The sequence below is a fragment of the Budorcas taxicolor genome, chromosome 21 (assembly GCF_023091745.1).
Source record: "Budorcas taxicolor isolate Tak-1 chromosome 21, Takin1.1, whole genome shotgun sequence".
In the NCBI taxonomy this organism is placed as follows: Eukaryota; Metazoa; Chordata; class Mammalia; order Artiodactyla; family Bovidae; genus Budorcas; species Budorcas taxicolor.
This window is the reverse complement of record NC_068930.1, coordinates 8,770,218-8,797,945: the sequence shown is the minus strand read 5'-3', so window position 1 is coordinate 8,797,945 and position 27,728 is coordinate 8,770,218. Positions and strand designations below refer to the sequence as shown.

Below are 27,728 nucleotides of genomic sequence, written 5' to 3'. Positions count from 1 at the left end.
GGTTTGGTTGCTCAACAATGTGAATACATGTAACGATCTTGAACTGCACACTTAACGGCTAAAATGGTAAATTCTGCTATGTGCATTTACCAAATTAAAACATTTTCATTAGCTAACTTAAGAAGCCTCATGCTCTCAAGATGTTCTCTAGGAAGCCTGCAGGAAGCTACCCGCCTTGATGTGTAACTGGGAGGCTCATGTTCAGGAGAGCAGGTATGGGAACCTGATCGCGGCTGAAGCGTCTTGTCCCCGGGGGCAGACACGCGCTCTTCTGCGGGGGCCCGGGCCAAGCCAGGCCGGCCAGCTGAAAACCCGACAGCACCCCAGAACACAAAGCAGCAGGCCTCAGAAACGTGTAGCAAAGGCTGCCTGTCTTCCTCGCCCGTGTGGAAATGCACGCTCGGGAGAGCCGTGGAGGTGGCGGCCCCATGATCTTTAGGGAGACACCTGGTTGGAGAGGGAGTGGCGCAGTGATGTCTGGAGTCTGTCCCGCTCCGGCTGGCTGCGTCCTGGCACGCTCAGAGCCCCGGCTGCTCCACCGCATCGGCACCCGGGGGCGGAGCCGGGGCCCTGCAGCCAGCAGCGCAGCAACCTGGGGACACTGTCAGGGAGGAGCAGCCAGGGACAGGTGATGGGGCATGTGGAAGGAGCTGGTCCAAGGCCGGGTAGGGGCACTGTGCGCAGCACCAGGCCGGTGGGGTGGGCGGGGAGGGTGCTCACAAGAGCACCACCTACCAGCGTGACTCGGGGCCTCCCTAGGGACAGAGCGGAACCAGAGATGACACGCTCACATCGCCGGCTGCACCCACCCAGGCCCCACCCTGGAGGGGGCTATATTCTCTAGCAGTCCCTCTGACCGGGGTCCCTGAAGCAGCAGCAACACCCCATGGGCACAATTTGGAAATGCATTCTGGAGCCCACCCCAGACCCAACGAATCAGACAGCCAGCGGGGAGACAAGCCGTCTGCATCCACCAAGCCCCCCAGCATCCCTAGGCTGTGGGAACCAGTGAGCCTTCCAACACGCCGCCAGTCTCTGCTCACCAGAGAGAGGCTTGTTGTATGTTTCACATGGTAATTGAGTCAAATTGATGTCATTTTTCCTCCAAACAGAACTCGCCTGGAATGTCTCAGGTTTTCGTTCCACTCTGTGGTTGTTAAGGAAGCTAAAAACAACCAAAGCTCTGTTAAGTGGCCCCATTTTCCAGTTTGGCTGCCCAGACCCAGGGCTTCGAGTGTCAGCACCACCTGTTTCCGTCTGCAATTTGTTCTGTAAAATATTCCTGCTCCAGTGTCACCACCACCCCCAAGCAAAGGAAAATCAAGTCATGCATATAGAAAAGGCACTACAGCACATTTGGAAAATCAGCCAGATTTTCAAATCACTCAGGGCACGGGCTGCAGCTTGCTGACAGCTCAGAGATCCAGGTCTGGGCGAAGTGTCTCTCTTGACACGTAACTGCACAGGTAAGCATTCCTGCAATGGGATGAGGACTGCTGGACACACAGCCCAGCGGGACCCTAGCTCCCTCTTAGCCAGGAGGGAGGGATCTGTTAAGACACAGCTGACCCGTGCAGCAGCCTTTCAGCTCACTCACCACCAAGCTGAGCACCAGGGCACCACGCCCTGCCGTCCCATCACCCACAGAAGCACCTCTCTCTCTGCCTCTCAGATGCCAGGATGACCCTACTGGCCGGCTCCTTATGTCAGGGCAATGCCTTCCCTTCTAAGTAGAGGGTCATCATCACAGAGCTGTCCTTAGCTGCCCTGGTCACTTGCTACCATCTGGATCTTTGTGTAGCATTTTTTTAAATTTGCACACAAATCTCACAGAGCTGTCTGCTGGGTGCTCTTGGTTGGCGCCACCACATGAGCTCCATGAGGATGGGAAGTGTTGTGGTCCCTGCTTGATCCCTAGAAAAGTCCGCAGCACACATGAGGTACCCAGTAAAAATATAACTGAACGGAATTACTGAGTGTATCTCATTTTATTTTTTTATAGTGATAAAATACATACAGGGTTTCCCAGGTGGTGCAGGTGGTAAAGAATCCACCTGCCAATGCGGGAGATGCAAGTGGGTTCAATCCCTGGGTCAGGAGGGTTCCCTGGAGGAGGAAAGGACAACCTGCTCTAGTATTCTTACCTAGAAAATGCCATGGACAGAGGAGCCTGGCAGGCTACAGTCCATGCGGTCGCAAAAAAAGTCGGACGCGACTGAGCCACTGAGCACACACACAGCTCACACAAAATACAGATAACATAAACTTTCCCGTCTTAACCATGGTTAAGTACACAGTTCAGTGGCGTCAAATGCTGTCACTGTGCCACCATCACTACATCCATCCTCACAGCCTTTCTGTCTGCCCAGACTGAACCTCTCACCCCTTAAACAACAACTCACTCCCCTCTCCCCTTAGTCCCAGCAACCCACCACTACTTTCCGTGTCTATAAGTAAGACTGCACCAGGCACCTCTTATGAGTAGAATCATACAGAACCTGTCTTTTGGTAATTGGCTTATTTCCTTACCATAATGTACTCAAGGTTCACCTACATCATATCATAGCATGTGGCAGAGTTTCTTCCCTTCTTAAATTTGAATCATATTCAATTATGTATGTGTCCTTATACATATATACATACACACACATTTTTGCTTATCCTTCAGTGGCTACTTAGGCTGTTTCCTCCATTTGTGAATTATTTGTGAATAATGCTGCCATGAACAAATAAATATCTCTTGGAGACTCTGCTTTCATTTTGTGTATATACCCTGAAGTGGAACCACAGAATCATGTATCTTGTGCTGCTGCTGCTGCCAAGTCGTTTCAGTCGTGTCCGACTCTGTGCGACCCCATAAACGGCAGCCCACCAGGCTCCCCTGTCCCTGGGATTCTCCAGGCAAGAACACTGGAGGGGGTTGCCATTTCCTTCTCCAATGCATGAAAGTGAAAAGTGAAAGTGAAGTTGCTCAGTCATGTCTGACTCTTAGCAACACCATGGACTGCAGCCCACCAGGCTCCTCCGTCCATGGGATTTTCCAGGCAAGAGTACTGGAGTGGGGTGCCATTGTGTATCTTGTGAGTGAACCTCTTTTATGCCCTGGCCTGTGTAGAGTCTGGACACTCTGCTGGGATTTTAAAAATTTTTCTCTTTTGGCTAAGGATGCTGTCTTCACTGGGGGAACCTCCCTCACTGGGTGAGTTCTGGACAAAGGAAGGAACCTTCTTTGTACTGCAGAAACTGAAACAGGTGGAAACTCACTCTGCCTGCCACAGAAGCCTTGGCGGGGCGCGGGCAGTAGAGAGATGGTCCCAGCACACACAGTGGCTCTAGGACCCCGACCACACTCCTGCCAGGGCTCAGCCCTGCTCTCTCCTGCTGCCTGGCCTCCCTCCCTGCAGCCTCCTGCCCCTTACCTTCCCCCAATTCTGATGCTGGTGACCCAGCCTCCCTTTTGATTCTGGGCTCCTCCATACACACCTCCTAAACACAATTCCTCTTCTGCTTCAGTTAGCCCAGGTGCGGTTTCTTCTCAGTTCAGTTCAGTCACTCAGTCATGCCCGACTCTTTGCGACCCCATGGACTGCAGCACGCCAGGCCTCCCTGTCCATCACCAACTCCAGGAGTTTACCCAAACTCATGTCCACTGAGTCAGTGATGCTATCTAACCATCTCCTCCTCCACCGTCCCCTTCTCCTCCTGCCTGCAATCCCTCCCAGCATCAGGGTCTTTTCCAATGAGTCAGTTCTTCACATGAAGTGGCCAAAGTATTGGAGTTTCAGCTTAAACATCAGTCCTTCCAATGAACATTCAGGGCTGATCTCCTTTACAATGGACTGGTTGGATGTCCTTGCAGTCCAAGGGACTCTCAAGAGTCTTCTCCAACACCACAGTTCAAAAGTGTCAATTTTTTTGGTGCTCAGCTTTCTTTATAGTCCAACTCTCACATCCATATATGACCACTGAAAAAACCACAGCCTTGACTAGACAGACCTTTGTTGGCAAAGTAATGTCTCTGCTTTTTAATAAGCTTAGTCTAGGTTGGTCATAGCTTTCTTTCCAAGGAGCAAGCAGTTTCTTCTGCTTACAGTCAAAACCCTTGACTGAGCCAAGCTCACTTTTCTCTAGGTTACAGAGATCCTTTCTTCTGTTTTAAAATGAGACCACTCTGCCTGATGCCAGGGTTGTTTTATTACCTCTTCCATGCTTCACAAAAACAACCTCAAAGCAGTCCTCAAAAACAACCAAAGTGGTTCTGTTCTCATCCCTTCTTCTGGTTCTCTATAGACTGACTCAACAGGACTCAGAAGTAAATTCGTTCATGGCAGCCAAGCATGCTCTCAGAACAGTTCTTGCCCACTGCACTTGTTTTCTCAGCTCCATCTTGATACCTCCTCCGTGAAGGACAGGGTGTGAGCTGGGAAGAGAGATGGGGCAGAAAAGGACCACCCATAGAACAGGGTGGGAGCTGTAAATATGTAACTGTATTTATGTAGAAACACTTCCTGCCAGAGTTTAGGACACCCCATCTGTGCGATATGCTTAGAACACAAAAGACATTTCAGAAGTAAATTAATCAAGGAATTAGAAAGGGAAAGCCAGTGTTGACACAACTTCAGTGCTAAATCCTTTGCACAGGATGTTAGAAAATGGTATTAATCACTCATTTATGAGTTCACAATGCCACAAAAATGTCTTGATTATCTACACAGGTACAAGGTGCTGGGGAAACAACAGTAAAGGTACATAAAGCCCTACCTTTGAGCTTATAGATGGCGCAGATGAATAGTCAGCAGGGTGGGTGTTTAAAAAATTCTGTTAAATATGCAGTATACGAAATTTACATTTTTAAGTGCATGGTTTAGTGGCATTCAGTACACTCACATTGTTGTGGAACAGTCACTATTTTCCATCTATAGAACATTTTCATCTTCTCCAGTTGAAACTCTGCAGCTATTAAACACTAACTCCCCATGCCCTGCCCCGCTGTAGCCCCTGGTAACCAACCATTCTGCTTTCTGTCTCTGTGAATTTGACTACTCCAGGGACCTCATTTGAGTGTAATCATACAGTGTTTGGACAGTATACTTTTGTGACTGGATTATTTCATTTAACAAAATGTTCTGAAGGTCCACCCATGTTGTAGCATGATCAGAATTTCCTTCCTTTTTTAGGCTGAATGATAATTGAGTGTATATACCATATTTTGTAAATCCCTAAAGAGATGGGACTACCAGACCATCTTACCTACCTCCTAAGAAATCTGAATGTGGGTCAAGAAGCAACAGTTAGAGCCTTACTTGGAACAAATAACTGGTTCAAAATTGAGAAAGGCTGTATAGTGTCCCCCTATTTAACTTCTATGCAGAGTACATCATGCAAAATGCTGGGCTGGATGAATCACAAATGCCAGAATCAAGAGTGCTGGGAGAAATATCAACAACTTCAGATATGCAGATGATACCACTCTAATGGCAGAAAGTGAAGAGGAACTAAAGAGCCTCTTGATGAGGGTGAAAGAGAAGAGTGAAAAAGGTGGCTTAAAACTCAATATTCAAAAAACAAACATCATGGCATTTAGTCCCATCACTTCATGGCAAATAGGGAAAAAGTGGAAACAGTGGCAGATTTTATTCGGGGGGGGGGGCCTCCAAAATCATTGGGGATGGTGACTTCAGCCATGATATTAAAAGATGCTCCTTGGAAAGAAAGCAATGATAAACCTAGACAGCATATTAAAAAGCAAAGGCGTTACTTTGCAGACAAAAGTCCGTATAGTGAAAGCTATGGTTTTTCCAGGAGTCATGTATGGATGTGAGGTTGGACATAAAGAAGATTGAGTACTGGAGAATTAATACTTTTGAAATATGATACTGGAGAAGACTCTTGAGAGTCCCTTAGGCAGCAAGAAGGTGAAACCAGTCTATTCTAAAGGAAATCAACCCTAAATATTCGTAGGAAGGACTGATGCTGAAACTCTAATACTCTGACCACTTAATGCAAACAGCTGACTCATTCAGCTGAGTCTGGGAAAAAGACCCTGAGGCTGGGAAATACTGAAGACAAAAAGAGAAGAGGGTAGCAGAGGATGAGACAGTTAGCATCACTGACTCAATGGACATGAATTTAAGAAAACTCTGGGAGATAGTGACCTACAGCGAAGCCGGGTGTGCTGCAGTCCCTGGGGTTGCAAAGAGTTAGACGTAACTTAGCAACTGAATAACAACCACCACAGCAACCACATTTTGTCTACCTATTCATCCTTCAGTGGACACTGAGTTACCCTCTCCTTTTGACTATTCTGAATAATGCTGCTATGAGTGTGGGTGTACAAGTTCATGACCTTGCTTTTATTTCTTTTTGGTTTATACTCAGAAGTAGATCATATTTTAAACTCTATTTTCTTAAGAACTATCACACTGTTTTCCAAAGGAGTTACAGCATTTTACGGTCCCAAGAAAAGTACACAAGGCTGCCCATTTCTCCACATCCTTGTCAACACCTATTATTTTACACTGTTTTAGTATTTCAATGGGAATGATGTAATATCTCACTGTGGTTTAGATCTGCATTTCCCTAACGATCAGTGACACTGAATATCTTTTCATATGAATATCTTTTCATATGACATACAAATTATAAGATTTGTATATCTTCTTGTAGTAATGTCTATTTAAGTCCATTTTAAAATGAGGTGGTTTGGATTTCACTGTTGTTGAAATCTCTGTATATTCTGCATATTATCAGATATGTAATTTGTAAATATTTTCTCCCATTTTGTGCTCTGCCGTTTCACTTTGTTGACTGTGTCCTTTGGTGTACAAAAGTTTTAAAATTTGGCGAAGACCAATTTACCTACTTTCTTTTGTTGACTGTGCCTTTGGTATAATATGCAAGAAATTATTACCAAATGAATGTCATGAAGTTTTCCCTTTTAGGATTTTTATAGTTTTCAAGCTCTTACATTCAAGTCTTTAACCCAATTTGAATTAATTTTTGTATATAATGTTAGGTAAGGGTCCAACTTCATTCTTTTGCATGAACATATCCAGCCTTGCTATTACCATCTGTTCAAAAGGCTGTCATGTTCCCACTGAATGGTCTCTGCAGTCTTGTTGAAAAGCATTTGACTACACATGTCAACATATATCTCTGGGCTCTGCATTCTATCCCATCCATCGACATGTTTGTCTTTATGCCATTATCACAGGTTTTTGACTACTATTTTTGCTCAGTCACTAAGTCGTGTCCCACTCTTTGCAACCCCATGGATTGCACCATGCCAGGCTTCCCTGTCCTTCACTATCCCACGGGGCTTGCTCAAACTCATGTCCATTGAGTCAGTGATGTCATCCACGCATCTCATTTTCTGTTGCCCCCTTTCCTCTTGCCCTCAATCTTTCCCAGCATCGGGGTCTTTTACAATGAGTCAGCTCTTTGCATCAGTTCAGTTCAGTTCAGTTCAGTCGCTCAGTCGTGTCCGACTCTTGGCAACCCCATGAATCGCAGCACGCCAGGCCTCCCTGTCCATCACCAATTCCCGGAGTTCACTCAGACTCACATCCATCGAGTCAGTGATGCCATCCAGCCATCTCATCCTCTGTCGTCCCCTTCTCCTCCTGCCCCCAATCCCTCCCAGCATCAGAGTCTTTTCCAATGAGTCAACTCTTTGCATGAGGTAGCCAAAGGACTGGAGCTTCAGCTTTAGCATCATTCCTTCCAAAGAAATCCCAGGGCTGATCTTCAGAATGGACTGGTTGGATCTCCTTGCAGTCCAAGGGACCCTCAAGAGTCTTCTCCAACACCACAGCTCAAAAGCATCAATTCTTTGGCGCTCAGCCTTCTCCACAGTCCAACTCTCACATCCATACATGACCACAGGAAAAACCATAGCCTTGACTAGATGGACCTTAGTCGGCAAAGTAATGTCTCTGATTTTGAATATGCTGTCTAGGTTGGTCATAACTTTTCTTCCAAGGAGCAAGCGTCTTTTAATTTCATGGCTGCAGTCACCATCAGCAGTGATTTTGGAGCCCCAAAAAACAAAGTCTGACACTGTTCCCACTGTTTCCCCATCTATTTCCCATGAAGTGATGGGACCAGATGCCATGATCTTCATTTTCTGAATGCTGAGCTTTAAGCCAACTTTTTCGCTCTCCTCTTTCATTTTCATCAAGAGGCTTTTTAGTTCCTCTTCACTTTCTGCCATAAGGGTGGTGTCATCTGCATATCTGAGGTTATTGATATTTCTCCCGGCAATCTTGATTCCAGCTTGTGCTTCTTCCAGCCCAGTGATTCTCATGATGTCCTCTGCATATAAGTTAAATAAGCAGGATGACAATATATAGCCTTGATGTACTCCTTTTCCTATTTGGAACCAGTCTGTTGTTCCATGTCCACTTCTAACTGTTGCTTCCTGTTCTGTAGACAGATTTCTCAAGAGGCAGGTCAGGTGGTCTGGTATTCCCATCTCTTTCAGAATTTTCCACAGTTTATTGTGATCCACACAGTCAAAGGCTTTGGCATAGTCAATAAAGCAGAAAGAGATGTTTTTCTGGAACTCTCTTGCTTTGTCCATGATCCAGCGGATGTTGGCAATTTGATCTCTGGTTCCTCTGCCTTTTCTAAAACCAGCTTGAACATCTGGAGGTTCACCGTTCATGTATTGCTGAAGCCTGGCTTGGAGAATTTTGAGCATTACTTTACTAGGATGTGAGATGAGTGCAATTGTTCGGTAGTTTGAGCATTCTTTGGCATTGCCTTTCTTTGGGATTGGAATGAAAACTGACCTTTTCCAGTCCTGTGGCCACTGCTGAGTTTTCCAAATTTGCTGGCATATTGAGTGCAGCACTTTCACAGCATCATCTTTTAGGATTTGAAATAGATCAATTGGAATTCCATCACCTCCACTAGCTTTGTTCGTAGTGATGCTCTCTAAGGCCCACTTGACTTCACATTCCAGGATGTCTGGCTCTAGAGGTGACCAAATTATTGTCATTTATTGACCAATTATCATTATCATCAGTCTTTCCAATAAATATTCAGGATTGATTTCCTTTACCTTTGTAGTACTTTGAAATCAGGAAATATAAGTCTTTCACCTTTGTTTTTCTTTCCAAGATTGTTTTGGCTCTTCAGGGTCTCTTGAGATACTGTGCAAATTTTAGAATAAATTTCTCAATTTCTGCAAGGAAAAATGTTGTTAGGATTTTGCTAGTGACTGCATTGAGTCTGTACATTGCTTTGGGCAATATTGACATCTTACTGATAAAACTTCCAATCCATGAACATCAGTGTCTTTCCATTTATTTATGTATTATTTTCTTACATCAATGTTTTATAGGTTTTAGTGTACAAGTTTTTCACCTCTTTGATTAATGTGTAAGTATTTTATTCTTTTTCACATTTTTGCAAATGGAATTGTTTTCTTAATTTTTCAGATTGTTCAGTTTTGGGTACAAAAATATCACTGTTTTGTGTGTATTGGTTTTGCATCCTGCTAATTTGCTGGATTATTTTATTAGTGCTAATTTTTGTGCCTTCAGCAGTTCAGTCGCTCAGTCATGTCCAACTCTTTGCAACCCCATGAATCACAGCATGTCAGGCCTCCCTGTCCATCACCAACTCCCGGAGTTCACTCAAACTCACGTCTATCGAGTCGGTGATGCCATCCAGCCATCTCATCCTCTGTCGTCCCCTTCTCCTCCTGCCCCCAATCCCTCCCAGCATCAGAGTCTTTTCCAATGAGTCAGCTCTTCGCATGAGGTGGCCAAAGTCCTGGAGTTGAGTACTTCATGATTTTCTATAGGGCTCACGCTATCTGTAAACAGATAATTTTACCCCTTCGTTTCCTAACTGGATGCCTCTTGTTTCTTTTACTTGATTAGCTGCTCTGGCTATGACTTCCAGTATTACATAGGACAGAAGTAGTGAAAGAAATCATCCTTGCCTTGTTCTTCATCTTAGAGGAATAGCTTTCAATCTATCATCCTTGAGTATGACATTCAGTAAGGGTTTTTCATATATGGCTTTTATGATGTTGAGGTACTGTCCTTTTATTCCTACTTGCTGAATTTTTTTTATCACGAGAAATAGGTAAATTTTAGCAAATAGTTGTTTTTTCCATCAACTGAGATGATTATTTTTTCCTTCCTTCTGTTATTGTGGTATATTACGTTGCTCAATTTTGTATGTTGAACCATCCTTGAATTCCAGAAATAAATCCCACTTTGTCATGGTGCATGATATGATTTTGGTTTGCTAGTATCTTGTTGAGAATGTTTGCAATAATATTCAAAAGGGAAATGTTTTCCTTATTCATAAGTATTCATATAGTACTCTTAGAGTGTCTTTATCCGGCTTTCATTAAAGGGCAATGCTATCTTCATAGAAAAGAGAAAGCATTTTCGCCTTTTCAGTTTATTAGAAGAGTTTGAGGAGGATTAATTAATTAGTTCTCCTTTAAATGTATGGTACAATTTACCAGTTAAGCTGTCAGGTTCATGGCTTTCCTTTGTCAGGAGATTATTGATTACTGATTTGATCTCCTTTTTTAGTTACAGGTCAACTCAGATTTTCTATGTCTTTGTGATTAAGTCTTGGTGAGCTTTGTGTTTCTAGGTATTTGCCTAGTTCATCTACGTTTAGCTAATTAGATAGTGTACATTGGCTCACTGTATTCTCTTATAACTCATTTTGTTTCTACAGAATTGACAGTCATGTCCCTGCATTCATTTCTGATTTTAGTAATTCAAGAATTTTTACTAACCAGTTTGCTGTTGTTCACTGTTAAGTCATGTCCAACTCTTTGTGACCCCATGGACTGAAGCACACCAGGCTCCTCTGTCCTTCACTATCTTCTGGAGTTTGCTCAAATTCATTTCAATTGAGTCAGTGATGCTATATAACCATCTCATTCCCAGCATCAGGGTCTTTTTGAACGAGTTGGTTCTTTGCATAAGGTGGCCAAAATATTGGAATTTCAGCTTCAGCATGAAGCTTCAGTCCTCCTAATGAATATTGATTGATTTCCTTTAGGTTTGATCTCCTTGCAGTCCAAGGGACTTTCAAAAGTCTTCTCCAGCACCACAGTTCAAAAGCATCAACTCTTTGGCACTCAGACTTCTTTTATGGTCCAGCTCTCATATCTCTATATGACTACTGGAAAAACCATAGTTTTGACTGTGCAGACCTTTGTCTGCTTTGACTACAGTGAAGAACAGGGAAGCCTGGTGTGCTGCTGTCCATGGCGCTGGCAAAGAGCTGGACACAATTTGATGACTGAACAACAACAATCTTAGTTGGCAAAGTGAAGTCTCTGCTTTTTAACATGCTGCCTAGGTTGGTCATCACTTTCCTTCCAAGGAGCACACATCTTTTGATTTCATGGCTGCAGTCACCATCTGCAGTGATTTTGGAGCCCAAGAAAATAAAATCTGTCACTGCTTCCACTTCCCCCCTTCTATTTGCCATGAAGTGATGGGACCAGATGCCATGATCATAGTTACTAAATTCACTTTTTCACTCTCCTATTTCACCATCATCAAGAGGCTCTTGAGTTCCTCTTCATTTTCTGCCATTAGAGGGGTATCATCTGCATATCTGAGATTGTTGATATTTCTCTTGGCAATCTTGATTCCAGCTTGTGATTCATCCAGCCCTGCATTTTGCATGATGTACTCTGCATAGAAGTTAAATAAACAGTATGTCAATGTACAGTCTTGCTATACTCCTTTACCAATTTAGAACCAGTCAGTTGTTCTATGTCTGGTTCTAACTGTTACTTCTTGACTTGAATAGAGGTTTCTCAGGAGACAAGTAAGATGGTCTGGTATTCCCATCTCTTTAAGCATTTTCCACAGTTTGTTGTGATCCACACAGTCAAAGGCTTTCGTGTAGTCAATGAAGCAAAAGTAGATGTTTTTCTGGAATTATCTTGCTTTTTCTATGATTGAATGAATGTTGGCAATTGGTTTCTGGTTCCTCTGACTCTTTTAAATGCAGCTTCTACAGCTGGAAGTTCCCAACTGATGTATTACTGAAGCCTAGCTCTAAGGATTTTGTGTATAACCTTGCTAGTGTGTGAAATGAGTGCAGCTGTACAATAGTCTGAACATTCTTTGGGATTGGCATGAAAACTGACCTTTTCCAGTCCTGTGGCCACTGCTGAGTTTTCCAAATTTGCTGACATACTGAGTACAAAGCACCAACTCTTTGGCACTCAGACTTCTTAGTGTTGAGTGCAACACTTTAACAACATTCCCTTTTAGGATTTTAAATCCTAAGGTGCTGAGTGTAGCACTTTAACGGCATATTCTTTCGGGATTTTAAATAACTCAGCTGGAATACCATCACCTCCACTAGCTTTGTTCATAGTAAAGCTTCCTACGGGAAGCTTTTTTTTTCCCTTTTATCACTTGACTTCACACTCTAGGATGTCTGGCTCTAGGGGAGTGACCACACCATTGTGGTTATCCAGTTCATTAAGACCTCTTTTGTAAAGTTCTTCTGTGTATTCCTGCCACCTCTTCTCAAACTCTTCTGATTCTGTTAGGTCCTTACTGTTTCTGTCCTTTATCATGCCCATCCGTGTATGAAATGCTCCCTTGATATTTCCAATTTTCTTGAAGAGGTATCTAGTCTTTCCCACTCTGTTTTTTCCCTTTATTTCCTTGCATTTCTCATTTAAGCAGGCCTTCTTATCTCTACTTGCTATTCTCTGGAACTCTGCTAAAGATTTAATCAATCTAGCTAAAGTTTTATCAATTTTGTCAGTTTTTCTGAAGGATCAGTTCTTGGTTTTACTGACTTTATCTACTGTTTTTCTATTATTTACTTATTTCTGCTCTGGTCTTCCCTTCCTTTTGCTAGACTTGAGTTTACTTTGCTCTTCTAACTCTCTTAAGGTGTAAAGTTAGGTTATTGATCTGAGACCCTTTTTTTAAAAAAAAAATAAGCGTTTTACAGCTATACCTTTCCTTCTGAGTACTGCTTCCACTGTTTCCCATAAGTTTTGGTATGTTTCATTTTCATTTTAACTCAGCCTCATGCATTTTCTCATTTCCCCTGTGATTCTCCCTTGACCCACTGGTTGTACAAGAGTGTGTTGTTTAATTTCCACATATTTGTGAATTCTCCAGTTTTCCTTCTGTTACTGATTTCTAACTTAATCCCATTGTGACTAGAGAAGATACTTTGTATGATAATTTTAAATCTGTGGAGACTATCTGTGAGTATATACAGTATATCCTGGAGTACGTCCCATGTGCATTTGAACAAAAGGACTATCCTGCTATTGTTGGGTAGTGTTCTGTATATCTTATTAGATCTAGTTGCCTTACTGTGTTGTTCAAGTCCTCTATTTCCTCACTTATCCTCTGTCTAGTTTTCCCATTCTCTACTAATAGTGTGTGTGTGTGTGTGTGTGTGTGTGTGTGGAAGGGGAGAGCTGAAGTACCTATTATTACAGAAAACTGCAGACTTGTCACTACAATTCTACAAAGTTTTTGTTTCATATATTATAATGATCTGTTATTAGGTGCATAAAAACTTATAACTGTTCCATTTTCTTGCTATATTGAATCTTTTATTATATACAAGATATTTTTGTCTCTTGTAACTTTTTCTGACTAAAGTCTGCTAAATCGCTTCAGTTGTGTTCGACTCTGTGCGACCCCATAGACGGCAGCACACCAGGCTCCCCCATCCCTGGGATCCTCCAGGCAAGAACGCTGGAGTGGGTTGCCATTTATTGTATCATATTAGTATGACCACTCCTGATCTCTACAGTTACTATTCTTTTGCTTTGATATATTCGTGTCTCAATGTAAAGTCAGCCTCTCATACACATTGGAGCATTTCCTAGATCCATTCTACTAATCTGTCTTAAAAAAAAAAACAAACAACTTTCTATTTTGTACTGGAGTATAGCTGATAACAAGCAACACTGCAATAGTTTTAGGTGAATAAGAAGGGACTCAGCCATACACACACATGTATCCATTCTTCCCCAAACTCAATCTGTCTTTTGACTGGAGAGTTTAACCTATAATTTAAGATAATTACTGACAAGGAGGGACTTACTTCTGCATTTTGCTATTTGTTTTCTATGTGTTTTATAGCTTTTGGGGGCCCTCATTTCCTGCATTAGTGATTTTTTTGCATGTTTCATTTTTTTTGGTGAAAATTTTAAATTCCCTTCTCATTTCCTCTTGGGTATATTTTATAGCTGTTTTCTTTGTGATTACTACCAGCATTATATTTAACATCCTAAAGTCATAGCATTCTGATTTTATACCAGCCTAAATTCAATAGTACATAGAAGTTCTGCAGCAAGATAGTTTTTAAAAAACAAACAAACAAAAAAAAAGAATTATAAATCAAGATAAGAACCACCAAGGAAAAAGCAGATTGCTATGATAAAGAAAACAGGTGGCCTTTTCAGAGGAGTCAGCAAGGAGGGCCTCTCTAAGGGGACATTTACACGGAGACATAGAAGACAGAGGCACCAGCTCTTTATGAAGTGGGGCAAAGACCGTTCCTGACAAAGAGATGCTACAAGTCAGACAGGAGCCCACTGGGGCCCCTGAGAAACAGTGGCGCACATGGCAGGCGTGGAGAAGGGAGTGGAGCCCGGGAGAAGCAGGTGGGCCCGGCTACTCGGCCTGGGAGGGCGGCAGGCGGTGGGGAAGATTTCCACATCCCCCATGAGGGAAGCCACAGAGCGCCTCAGAGCTCCTAGCAACAACATCCTAATTCAAGACCCTTCTGGCCGTTCTGTAGCAAGGATCCAAGAGGGAAGACAATGGAAGTGGAGGAGCCCGGGAAGATACTCCTGCAGTTGTCAAGATAAAAAACAACAGCGGTCAGTCCTGAGTAGGAATGGAAAGAAAGGACAGATCTGAGATATGCGGTCTCCCTTATAACCAGGTGGTACAGGAAACCCTCAGCCCAGGTTTGAGACCTAACCCTGCGAGGCACTCACTGGCTCTGCACCCCAAACTCCCCACAAGCCTCTATTTTCATCTCATAAAATGAGAATGAGGAAATCCACCAAGGATGAGGAGGAAGTGACGTGAAATCATGAAGCGTCCATCTGGACTAGTCAAGGCACCACAAACACCCTTCCTTCCTCTGAAATATGGGCCATCAGGCTACTGATTGACATGGACCTAATTCACTACGACTCTGCAATGTTACGAAAACTGTGAGCACTTGACACCAAACCCCCACACTCTGCCAACTGTGGGTGGGCTATCACACACCCAGGCCCCACAAGCCCCCTGGCCTGACTTGGGGACAGGGACTTGTCTGGGTTTAGCCCCTGCGGCCAGAGTGGCATGTAGGAGTTGGGTCAGTCCCCTGCCCACAGAGACCCACGTGGGAGGGCAGGGAGGTGGGGTGGGCACTTGGACATCAGCACCAGGTGGTGCTGGAGAGAAACCGATGGAACAAAGGCGGCAACCTCTCTGGCAGATTTCCTTCCAAATCCAGAGGAGCGAAGAAGACAGAGCTGTTTCAACCCTACACGCCCACAGAAAACACGGTTCACCAGGAGAGAGAGGGCGGCTGGCCCCCCCTTCCTGCTGGCTGCACCCGGGGGCCTTGTCTAACGACAGGGCTCCTCAGTCCAGCCACCACCCTTCCCTGGCATCCCGGCTTAGAGAAGATCTTACTGACTAACAGAGATCCCTTTTCTGAAACAGCTATGGGCAGGACAGACAGAATTCTTTGTATTGTTAACACTAGGGTTTGAGAAATTGAAGGATGCTGGAGGTGGTGGAGGGTGGCCTTGTTTAAAGTAAGGTACATTGTCTGAATGCAACTGGTTCTTAAATATTCTGAACAGCAACTCACAGAGCAACAGAAAGAGGTTGCCAGTGGGGAGAGTCGGTGTGAGCAGGTCGGATGCTCTGCTTCCATTTGTCTTCTGGCCTCGTCAGACCAGCCAAGAAACTCCAAGGAGCAGACGACCAAAGGGCTAAGTGTCAGTGTACAAATGTCACATGCCCTTCACCAAAGCGAAACTGCCCTTATTAGGCAGCCCTCATTAAGAAACATCTAAATCCCAAATGAATGTAGTTGGCCCAGATGTGCCCTCAGGCAGCTGGATTTGGAGCCACCAACATCTTAGTATCAGCGGCTGAAGAGGCGTGAAGAGTGTCAAGTTGAAGGCCAGCATCGCCACCACTCAGCCCCTGTCGTTCAGTCCTTACAGCTCGTGGGGAGACCAGCGCTTCCACATACAACCCCTCTCCGACCTGCGATAAATAAAACAGCGGCTCCTGTCCACACGATAAAACGATGAAAGCAAATATCAAACTAGGAGCTTTGCCTTATTACTACTTTAGCTGTTGTAATGAATGTTTATTCCCTGGACTTGTGCCCTGGACAAAAAATAAATAAATGAGATGAAATCACCTACAGGTGAGAGAGCCTGGTGCTGAGCCAGCCCCTGCAGGCCTCCTCTGGGCTCTGCTCCGGGTGACTGTGGCACAGCAGCCCGCCATTAACCAGCCACCAGGGAGGCCAGAGCTCGTGCAAACGCAGAGCTCAAGGATGTTTCTCAGAAATCAGGGCCAAACACCATTAAAAGCTGAAACAGGAGCAATTCCACTTCTGGGTACATACCCAAAAGAAGTGAAAGCAGGGACTCAGACTATGCACCTACGTTCACAGCAGCATTATTCAAAAGAGCCTAAAGGAGGAAGCAAGCGAACGTTTATCAGTGGATGAACAGACAAAATGCAGTCTATCCATACGATGGGATGTTATGTAGACAAACAGGAAGGAGATTCTGACACCTCCAAGAACATGGACCAACCTGGAGGACATCGTGCTGCTGCTGCTACTGCGGCTAAGTTGCTTCAGTCGTGTCCGACTCTGTGCGACCCCATGGACGGCATCACACCAGGCTCCGCCGTCCCTGGGATTCTCCAGGCAAGAACACTGGAGTGGGTTGCCATTTCCTTCTCCAATTCTTTTGTTTAGTGTTACCTGAATCTACTTCTTAAAATTCTTCACAACTTAAATTTATGTTTAGTTTTACGTGGCACATTCTTTCCATCTTGATAGTGACAAATTCTTGAGGTCTTATGATACCTTTATTCTTTAATTATAGTGAATAATTTCAAAACATTTCAATGTTAATAAAAATACTGTCAATATGAGATCTAGCTTTTAAATAAAACTCAAGGGGCTGGACTGAAGGTGGCTCTGGTAGAGTCCACCACCGTGTTTCAAACTGCTTAGATCCCAGACCTATGCAGCTGGATTGTGTGGGTGTCATTTCAAAAACCCTCATGTCTTGGCCATGGGTTAGCCCTCTATGAATAAGATTTTTAACCACCAGCTGGAAACAATTCTATATTTAAAAGGTTAATATTAAGCAATCCGAATTTACTGTTATTTTCCAGAATCTGATCTAGTCCTAAGAGATACCCATACGAGATTTACAGAGTGCTTTTTTACTTCAATGTTAACACAATTATCAATTAGTTCTCTCGGTTGAAAGATTAAGGCTTGTGTCAACAGGCAGTATTTCTGCTGGACCTTAAAGTCTCCTATTACTAGTCTCACTGGGATAGATCTATCCCAGTGATAGATAAGGTCCCAAGAAGGGAATTACATTTCCCTCAATAACATACTACATTCTCAAGACTGACTCTAGAACAACTGGCTTCATGAGACACAGGTTACAAATACAGTTAACAACAAGAAAATTAAGTGATTTGTTTTACATTGATTTGAAGAAAAAATTCATCATGAGATACATGTTTAGCTTTTAAATACAGAATGATTGTATAAATTCGACTTTAGCTGAAAGGACGATTTAGCAAGTCAGATAAAGCTCCTAGAAACATACTGAAAATAAAACCAGATATACCATAAGAAACATTCTATGGAGCTTCCATTTATCCTTTAGTCACTGTTTCAGTGATTATATTTTCTGATTAAAAAATCAGAACACATGGTTTGTCAAAGGACTTTCCTCGGTATAAGAGGCAATGAGTGACATCATGCTGAGTGAAATATCAACCAGTCACAAAAGAACAAATACTGTCTGACTCCACTTAGATATGAGGTCCTTAGGGGTGTCAAATTCAAAATGGAAGGGTGCTGTTGCGGCTGGGGGAGGGGAGCATGGGGTGCCAGTGTCGAATGAGGACATTTTCAGTTCTGCAGGACGATAGGAATTCTGGGGATGGATGGTAACAATGGCGGTACAGCAAGGTGAGCGTTCCTAATGTGACGGAACTGCAGGCTTAAAGGGTGAGACAGAAACTTTTCTGGTATGTATTTATTACCATAAGTTTTAAAAATCTGGAGAAGGAAAGGAAGGAAGTTAAAAAGGGAGAGGAGAGAAAGGGTGGGGGGAGAAAGGAAAGAAAAGAAGTTAATGGAATTCTTAGAGCTGATGACTTTAAAAGGGAGGGTGACCTGGAACCTCATGGTGTGTCCACAGATCAGCCCTGGATTGGTCCCCCAGGGGGTCCACATCGCTGGGTTTTGCAGACGAGCCCATCCTACGGGGAGGTCTGTGGGTCCAGAGGGTAACTCACCTTCAAGACTCCACGCACCACCAAAGCAGCCTCGGCCTTAGGGCATGGCCTGTCTGGGGTTGGGGCGGGGGCCAGACAGATGAAGTTTCCTGCAAACTGATACGAGTCCCCAAAGCAAGCCCTGGCAAGTCAGCCTGACAGAGGTCGAGGTACTGGAGTCTTGACTTCACAGTGGGCAGGAATGCTGTGGGGCTCGCCATCCCCGTCAGCCCAGGGTGAGGCTTATGATCAGCTGTTTCCCTGTGGCTACAGACAGGCCTGGCCTGACGGCCACAGCCCTGCCAGGGACTGCCTGTGTGACCCGGGCCACGTCTCTAGCCTCTCTGTTCCCAGGCCGCCTCCAGCATCTCCCAGTCACTGTGGCACAGCCAGGGCCTGGCCCTTTCCACTTACCATGAGCTGAATGTGCTTTGGTCACCAGGCACAAGGCCCCCGGGGCAGCTAAAGTCCCGGGGGTGGTTAAGCCCCCGCCTTGCAGCTGCTCACACAGGGGAGCCAGCTCAAAGTGGTTCTGACGCTGCCGGCTCTGAGCTCAGAGCAGGGCTCCTGCGGCAGGCGTGTCTGGGCCTGAACCCCACACTGGTACCCCGTCACCCACTTCCCTCTCCAAAGTCCTCCTTGACCTCGGTTCCACCCAGTGAGGCTCTTTCCTCTTCTCTCCCTCAGCCAAGACCTTCTGCAACGCTGTTTCTACTTCTTCACTTCCTGATCTCATCCCAGTTTGCCCCTACCCAACTTCCACCCCCAGCAATGCCTGAAGTGAAAGTGAAAGTGAAGTCATTCAGTCCTGTCCGACTCTCTGCAACCCCCATGGACTGTAGCCTACTAGGCTCCTCCGTCCATGGGTTTTTCCAGGCAAGAGTACTGGAGTGGGTTGCCATTTTCTTCTCCAGGGGATCTTCCCCACCCAGGGATGGAACCCGGGTCTCCCGCATTGCAAGCAGATGCTTTTACCGTCTGAGCCACCAGGGAACCAATCCCTACAGCTACTCCTTTGGGGCCGGCAGCAGCATCAGGCATTGTTAACTACTCCCTTCCCACACCTCTCACCTCGCTCCTTAAGGACAACCCACACCCGGTCTGTCTGCCTTCCCGCCCGGCCCTGACCCCGGCACTCCACTGTGCCTCTGTGGGCAGCTTCTCTCTCCCCGCTGTGCTCTGCTCAGCCCGGCCAAGGCCAGCCGCACCAACAGCTGCAGACACACCAGTCCACCTGTCCTCCCCAAGATGTAGCTCCTGCGGCACCCCTCATGTGACCTGCCACTGCTCCCCCAATCAGGCAAGCACCCTCACTTGGCTGAAGGGTCAGCTCTTTCATGATGCCCCCACACTTCAGGGTGATCACTCCCCAGCCCTCCACCTGGCCCCCAGTGCTCCCTGAAGAAATGCCTACTCAAGCACAGATGCTTCGCTCATCTGTGACACCACTGCCTTCTGCAGAAAGGTCCGGGTCTTTTAGGATTTGTAACTGGCACCTATCACTATGCCAGGAGACATTCAAAACTGCTTGTTAGGAGAGTGGTTGGATGGTGGAGTGGGGATGCACACAAACATTCTTCCATGTCTGAAGTTTGAGGCGGGCAGCCCCTCCCCACCTATCCACCATGTGAAGGTTTCCCTCCTCCGCCCACTTATCAAACCAGAGAAGACCCAGGTTCCTTCCTTGCTTCCCTCAACTAGACAAACTCTCTTCCTTGCACACGACCAGCTCTGTTTTACACTAAAGTTGGATACTGATTCTTTGTACTAGACAGTTGGCTCCTTAGAGCAGGACTGACTTACTCAGCGTTACTCCTCTGAGAGGGGCCTTCGCCCACAGAAAGGGTCTTGGGAGGCATCTAGTGGGGAGCACGGGTGGACTCCCACTACCAGAGGACTCCCATCACCCGGCAGACTCTCATCACTGGGCAGACTCCCATCACCGGGCGGACTCTGGTTACTGGGTGGACTCCCGTCCCCGGGCGGACTCCGGTTACCGGCTGGACTCCCGTCCCCGGGTGGACTCCGGTTACCGGCTGGACTCCCGTGCCTGGGCGGACTCCGGCACTGACCCTGCACCAGCCCCGCTCAGCACTCAGGCCTCTGCCTAGGGTGCTCCCCCGCCCCTTGTGCCCCACCTGCCCAGGGGTGGCAAGTCTGTGTGTGAGCCCACTCCCGACCCAGGAGCAGATGCCAGCGCCACGCGCAGGGCCCTATCCGGGAGGAAGCAGGCTCACCATGTTCATGACGGTGAGGATGAACCTCTGGGCTGCTTCAGCCCCGTGGTACTGCACCATGTCGGCGTCGGCCACCACCAGGGTCTCCACCGTGTGCTCACTGGTCAGCCGGATGGCGTTCCTCCGCTGCCGCCCATCCCGCGATGGCCGGCCCCTCCTCGGCTTCTTCTTTTCTAGAAAACAACGGAGACATTTGTGCAGCACTTTGCTGTTTCCTCACCACAGGGAAGGGATATTAGTAAACAGTGAGTAACCCTCTGCTGACTCTTCAGATCAGTTGATTTCCGAGAAGACCTTACTTTGCTAAACAGCTAGGGTTATTACTGGGTCCCACGTCAGAACATCTGGACGCTCAAAGCTGCCATGTGAGGACTGACATACAGATTTGTGGGTGCAAACACCTCTGACCAACATCAAAGGTTGATGTCAATAACATGCACTTTCAGAATCCGAATGTGAACAGAAAGGCAGTTCCTTAATTTGATAGCTATTATCCCATGGATGGAGGAGCCTTGTAGGCTACAGTCGATGGGGTCGCTAAGAGTCAGACACAACTGAGCAACTTCACTTTCACTTTTCACTTTCATGTATTGGAGAAGAAAATGGCAACCCAATCCAGTGTTCTTGCCTGGAGAATCCCAGAGACAGAGGAGCCTGGTGGGCTTCCGTCTATGGGGTCGCACAGAGTTGGACACGACTGACGTGACTTAGCAGCAGCAGCAGCAGCATTTCCATTTTTACATCAGCCCACACGGAAGCCTTTCTTTGGGACTGGAATGAAAATCTTCTGTGTGGGCTGATATAAAAATGGAAATAATAGCTATCAAATTAAGGAACTGCGTTTCTTTCTCTCCTTGGAAGAAAAGTTATGACCAACCTAGACAGCTTATTAAAAAACAGAGACATTATTTTGCCAACAAAGGTCTGTCTAGTCAAAACTATGATTTTTCCAGTAGTCATATATGGATGTGAGAGTTGGACTATAAAGAAAGCTGAGCACTGAAGATTGATGCTTTTGAACCGTGGTGTTGGAGAAGACTCTTGAGAGTTCCTTGAACTGCAAGGAAATCCAACCAGTCAATCCTAAAGGAAATCAGTCCTGAATATTCATTGGAAGGACTGATGTTGAAGCTGAAACTCCAATACTTTGGTCACCTGATGAGAAGAACTGATTCATTGGAAAAGCCCCTGATGCTGAGAAAGATCGAAGGCAGGAGGAGAAGGGGACGACAGAGGATGAGATGGTAATGGCATCACTGACTCAATGGACATGAGTTTGAGTGAACTCCGGGAGGCCTGGCATGCTGCAGTCCATGGAGTCACAGAGAGTCGGACACAACTGAGCAACTGAACTGAACACAGAAACCAGCTCTGCTACAACCTCTTTGCAATAAACTCAGCCCACAGACGTACAAACTGGTTTCATACAGTGACTCAAGCATTCTAGACCCGAAGATGCACACACAAAAACCAGAAATACGGTTCATAGTGTATAAACAAAAATAGCCTGTGCAGTGAGACAAACTGGAAAACAATCTACAACCACAGAGAAAGGCAACGATGGTAAAACAGGGGGCAGTCATGTAAAGCACAGTTGTGAAGGTTATTTAGTGACATAGAGAGAAGCACATATAAGTCTACATATAGTTAAATCTCAGGTTGGCAAAGATTTAACACACAAGCATCTTCAGGCCCAGAGATAAGAACCTTCTTTAGGAAGAACTTAACTAAAACATGAATCATGGGTGATGTCTGATCTTCATTTTCCTTTTTTCCTCTGTATTTTCCAAATTTATACAATGGTACAATGGAACAAGTACTTATTTATTTAAAGTATTATCCCTGAGTCTGAGAAAACCCCAGAAGTCACTTTTAACCTATAAGCAATAAAACAGAGGGCCTGGGGAGCAAAATATATCATCTGACTTATCCCAGAAACGCAAGACAAAATGTATAACTGTCTTGTCAACCTGCAGGATGGTTCCCTCCTCCCCAAAGCCAGGCTCACCTCCCCTGGAGACTTCCAGGCCTTAGGAGTGGAATTTGGGAAGGCAGGGTCTATTCTAAGAGAAAAGATATGGTCTCAGATGGTACTGCCTTTGCACATGGCCAGAATGAAAGAGGCCCCTGGTTGGCAATCTCTCTCTGGACCTACACTCACATTCACAGAGCCCCTCTGAATACGAGGAAGGTAGACCATAGGCAACTTCTAAATCCTGAGCTCAGCATGCTTGCCAGCTGCTCACTGCCTGGATCAGGCCAACCTATCAATCTTGGAATATGTGATAAGCCACGTCACCTCAGCAGAAGTGAAGGGCCGCCCAAATAAGAGCTTTGCTGTAACCAGCACACCCACATTTTCCAAGATGATGAAGAAACAAACTCTGCCACAGCTCCTCCCTAAGCTGGGAGTTATTACCCATCTTTCCGCATCCCCAACTCATGGGTTCCTCTGCAGCTACTCCCCACACTGGCTGCTTATTTTCACCATGTCTGTGTTTTCTGGTTCCTGCATGAATACAACTGCCTTTTTAGCAGTGTCTAAAGGGAGCTCTATTTAAATTCAAATTCACGTGAACTGAAAAATATTTAATATTATATCTTCCCTGGTGGCTCAGAGGTTTAAGTGTCTGTCTCCAATGCGGGAGACCCGGGTTTGATCCCTGGGTCAGTAATATCCCCTGGAGAAGGAAATGGTAACCCACTCCAGTATTCTTGCCTGGAGAATCCCATGGACAGAGAAGCCTGGTAGGCTACAGTCCACGGGGTCGCAAAGAGTCGGACACAACTGAGCGACTTCACTTACTCATTTAAAGGATGCATTAGTAATATTTCTCTGGAAGATGCTGGGCCGAAACAGGTTAAGTGGTGAGTGCTTTCTTAGAAAGGTAGCCTAGCACTTCCCACCAGAGGAGCAGGTGACCCCTGGACTTTTCACACAGCAAAACACTGCACTGGGCATCCATCTTTCAAGTAGGACCAACAAGAACTGCTTCTCCCTCCCTGATGGACCTGGGAGAGCTAACAAATGGTGCCACAAAAGGTGTAATGTTGCACATTAACATCTGCCCAGAATACTCAGTCACAGGTAAAACGCAACTGTCAGAGGCTCTGTGGTTGTTAAAGGGTTTGCAACTACAATGACTTCGTCTGCCCCTTTCGCCCCTAGGCCCAGGCCCCGTATATGTTGTGAAGTAAACACTCACTGAGTGAGCGCGTGCTTGAGTGGATGGATGGATGAGTGCATGGGTGAATGAGTGAGTGGAATCCCTATTTCCCATATAACAAAGCTGAAGTCAAGCACTGGGCAGAGGTGGATTTGGCCCTAGAACCCAGGCCTCACCCCACAGCTCTGACTCTCCTGCCTGCACTGCTTTGGGTGTGAAGAGGCTCCTCAGTGTCATCTGAACTTAAAACATGGGGACAGGAAAGGCCACGGAAAACTCAGCAGGAAAGGACTCTGCATGGCCTTGACTGCTGCAAGACCTGAGTGGGAGGAGCAGCCTTCTGCCTCCACGCGCACCAGACCCTCAAGTCAGAGCAGCAAGTACACGGCTGGCCCAGGGCACGCATGCTCCTGCTGTGTCTGTCCCCTCACCAACAACCGCCGACTGGGGCTGTCACACGGCAACCACGATAGGTTGGCTGGTGATCCCTCCACATGTTCAAGGACATGAACTGGTGTTCACGGATGCCCTAGTGCTCCGTCCTTTCCCAAGCATGAGAAGAGGAGCCTCAAGACTCAGATCAGATCCCCACAGCCAGCTGGGTTTCAGGAAATTAGAACTTTGCAGATTTCCCGGGACAGTGTGGTGTCCAGGCCGCATACTGAACACCCCTTCCAGGGACGTCTAGGACAGCAAGCCCTCATCAAAGGCAATACTCTTTCTGCAGTGGAATGAGTACATAAAGACACTCAGCGGTCAGCATCCAGAAGCCTGGATTGGGGAACAGCAGGTAAGACAGCCAGCGAGGACCTGTATTCCCTCTCCCTACACGCGGAAACAGGAGGAGCAGAAGGCAGCTCGCCGCCCTCCTCAGTCCCTGCTCCCAGCAACCTCTCCATCAGCAAAGCTCTATAGCCATCATGCCTGATGATTCTTCCTTTCCTACAGGGAGAACAGAACCATAATCTATTTTTACCTTTAATTCCATGAACTGCATCAATATTCCCTAATAAAGTCTCAGCAATACAAGTATTCACAGATGAGAAGCATATTGAAAAGCAAGAAGAAAAACATCAATTTCAGAATAACGTGGGTGCTGAATCTAGACCTCACAGGAGAGGTCAAAATTGCGGCCAAGCAGGCAGGCAGCCACCTGGGGGCCCTCCTGGCTCACTTGGTAATCAGCTGTCTCCCTCCACTGTGGGAACGGGGGAGGTGGCCCTCACCCCACCGATGAGGACAGACCACAGCCTGTGAGGCCCCGGGTCTGTTGTCACAGACGCCGGGTTCACTCCCAAGTCCAGCCCAACAGTGTCTTTTGCCAGAATGTCGCTGGGGCTTGGTGCTGACTTGGTAGACTTTCAGTCTCAGGCTTCACATTATTTTTCTTACATTTATTTTCCCTTTGCCCCAATTATCCATTAAAGAAGAAAATTGTGTGTATTTATGCAAGTTACCATGAACCTTGTTTGGGACAAGATGCAGGAGAGAAGAAAAGGAAGAAACCAAAGAACACTGTACGTTTAGCACATTCAAACCATTTGAAGAGTTTGGGGAGTGTTCAAAACGCTGAGCGAGTATATAATTTACTGCAGTTATTAGTTTCGCTCTTGGTAAAGGAAAAAAAAAAGCTCAGTTCTAAATCGTCAAGCTCTATGTAGAATAGATACTACTTTAGTTTAACAACAACAGAGTATTTAGGTATTCACCAGGGAAAACCAATGCATAAACTATAAAATACTTGGTGTAAGAATTCAAACAGTGGAAGTCAGCCCTGAAATTACTCTATGTCCTACAAGGAGGATCCTTGGAGGTCTGGTTCTATAACGTCATCTCCAGGGAAGACCTCAGGTTATTCCTCATGCCAAATGAGCCCTGCCAGCTGCAGAAGCAAATCAGAAGGAAAACAGACACTGTGGAAGAAATGGAGGCAGCTGCCCAAGGACACTGGGCTCTTCACATCGGGAAGACAAAGACGAGCCTCTCCCCTAGGAACTGGATGGAAGGCATCCAACGCACAGAGTCAACGAGAGCATGCACACTCAACCTGAACTTGGCGTTCAAGCCGGGAACATAAACATTTCCCACACGCAGCACTCAAGGTCCAGATACAAGAACGTCCCCACCTGGGTATACTAGCGCAGTGGACAACCAGAACCCTCAGCACCGAGGAAGAGTCCAGAGCCACGCATTCTTTCAGCCGCCCTGACCATGGGTTTTCTCCAGCTCTCTCGTGGGCAGGACGAGAACAGTCCCATCAGAAGCCCTTGCACTGTGATGTGTTGCCCAGAATTCACCTGAGGCCAGAGGATGGCCACCTGTCCCTCGTTCTCATCTGGAGGCACGGCACAGGGATCTGCACCCAAGCCCCTGAGATCTTCGTTAGCCCTGGGGAGAGGGGTCTCCTCTGGGGCTGGGAGAGGGGTCCGCACTGGCAGGACAGGCCCTGGTGCCCAGAGTGAGCGCAGGGCGCCAGGAGCTTTTCACCCTGGGGGCCATGGAGGCCTGCAGATGAGTGGCAAGCAATGACAGGATTCAAAACAGGGATGCAGTTTGGGGCAGACCGGAGCATGTGCCGAGCTCAACCACAAGCTACTTGTGGGACACTGGGCAAGCCTCAGAACCTCGCCAAGTCTATGTGACTGTCTTCAAAATCGGAATGATCACCCCCACCGCACAGGCTTGCACAGTGACTGAGACGCTTATGGAGCACTTAGTTCATTCTCTGGCCAGGATGCTGTGACTCTTCAATAAATGGCACCCTAATTGCAATGACAATTATGACTCTGGTGACAGCCAGGTCACCTAGTGGCCAAGGACAGAGTTTTAGAGACAGAATGCTTTGATTCAAATGAGGGTCCCCATTGTTTTGTCTGATCTGGGGCAAATCGTGTGCCCTCTGCTAGTCTCAGATAACTTATCTATGAGGCAGAGGGACAATAGCTCCTCTCTCAGTGGGCTGCGATCAGGCTTAAAGGAGATCCAGGTGTAATCCCTGAGCTGAGCGCCTGGCTCACAGCATGTGCTCAATAAAGCTTAGCTCTACTGATGACGGACCACTGCTGTTCTTCATAGAGACAAACGAGGAGGGTGGGCCTGGAAGCTTCAGCCGGGGTGTCCCAGCTGGCCGTGTGACCCACACAGCTCATCTAGTGCTTCCTCTGAACACTGCTGAGGAGGAAACGAGACAGCCCCGGGAAGCCCAAAAGAGCGTCTGGCAGGAGAGTGCACACCGCCAAGACTATGGTCAGGAGGGGCGACAGGACACAGACCCAGAGACACACCTGACCTGCAGAGAAACCTTCTGAAGTGCCGAAACTGTCCTCCCAACCCATAATTTGTGTATAGAGGGTTCTAGTTTCTAGACAAGGTTTCCCCCAGGGAATCACTTTGGTTAGAACCCTCATTTTCACACCTTATTCTTTTGGAAACAAACAGTCCCTGGGCTGTCTGAGGATGCGCTCTGGAAAGTTGTTCCTAGGGAGCACTCATTGCTTCTGAAGGCTCTCTAGATGAAGTGCATGCATGGGCCCACGTGCACACTGGGGACAGGTGAAGTCACACCTGTGAAGCCAGTGCTCTGAGGACATGGCTCCTGAAGCTGCAGCCGAGGTCCCACCAGAGTGTCCAGGCTGAGCTCACTCCTCCCTGCAGACTGTTGTCAACCTCACCTCCAGACAAGACGAGCAAATGGGGACCCCCAGAAATGTGTCCAGCATCTTGCTCCTGGAGGCCACTAACCCCGCTGACTGGGAGTCCGGCCTCACAGAATAACCACTGTC

At 46.4% G+C, this 27,728-nt stretch overlaps 1 protein-coding gene across 1 annotated transcript in view; it reads right to left on the bottom strand.

The window, feature by feature from the left end:
* Positions 1-27,728, bottom strand: part of ADAMTS17 (ADAM metallopeptidase with thrombospondin type 1 motif 17) — a 393,371-nt gene that overhangs the window by 301,839 nt on the left and 63,804 nt on the right. Inside the window, exon 4 of the mRNA XM_052659846.1 lies at positions 20,780-20,952. Coding sequence (XP_052515806.1) covers positions 20,780-20,952 — 173 coding nt within the window. The remainder of the gene's footprint in view (positions 1-20,779; positions 20,953-27,728) is intronic.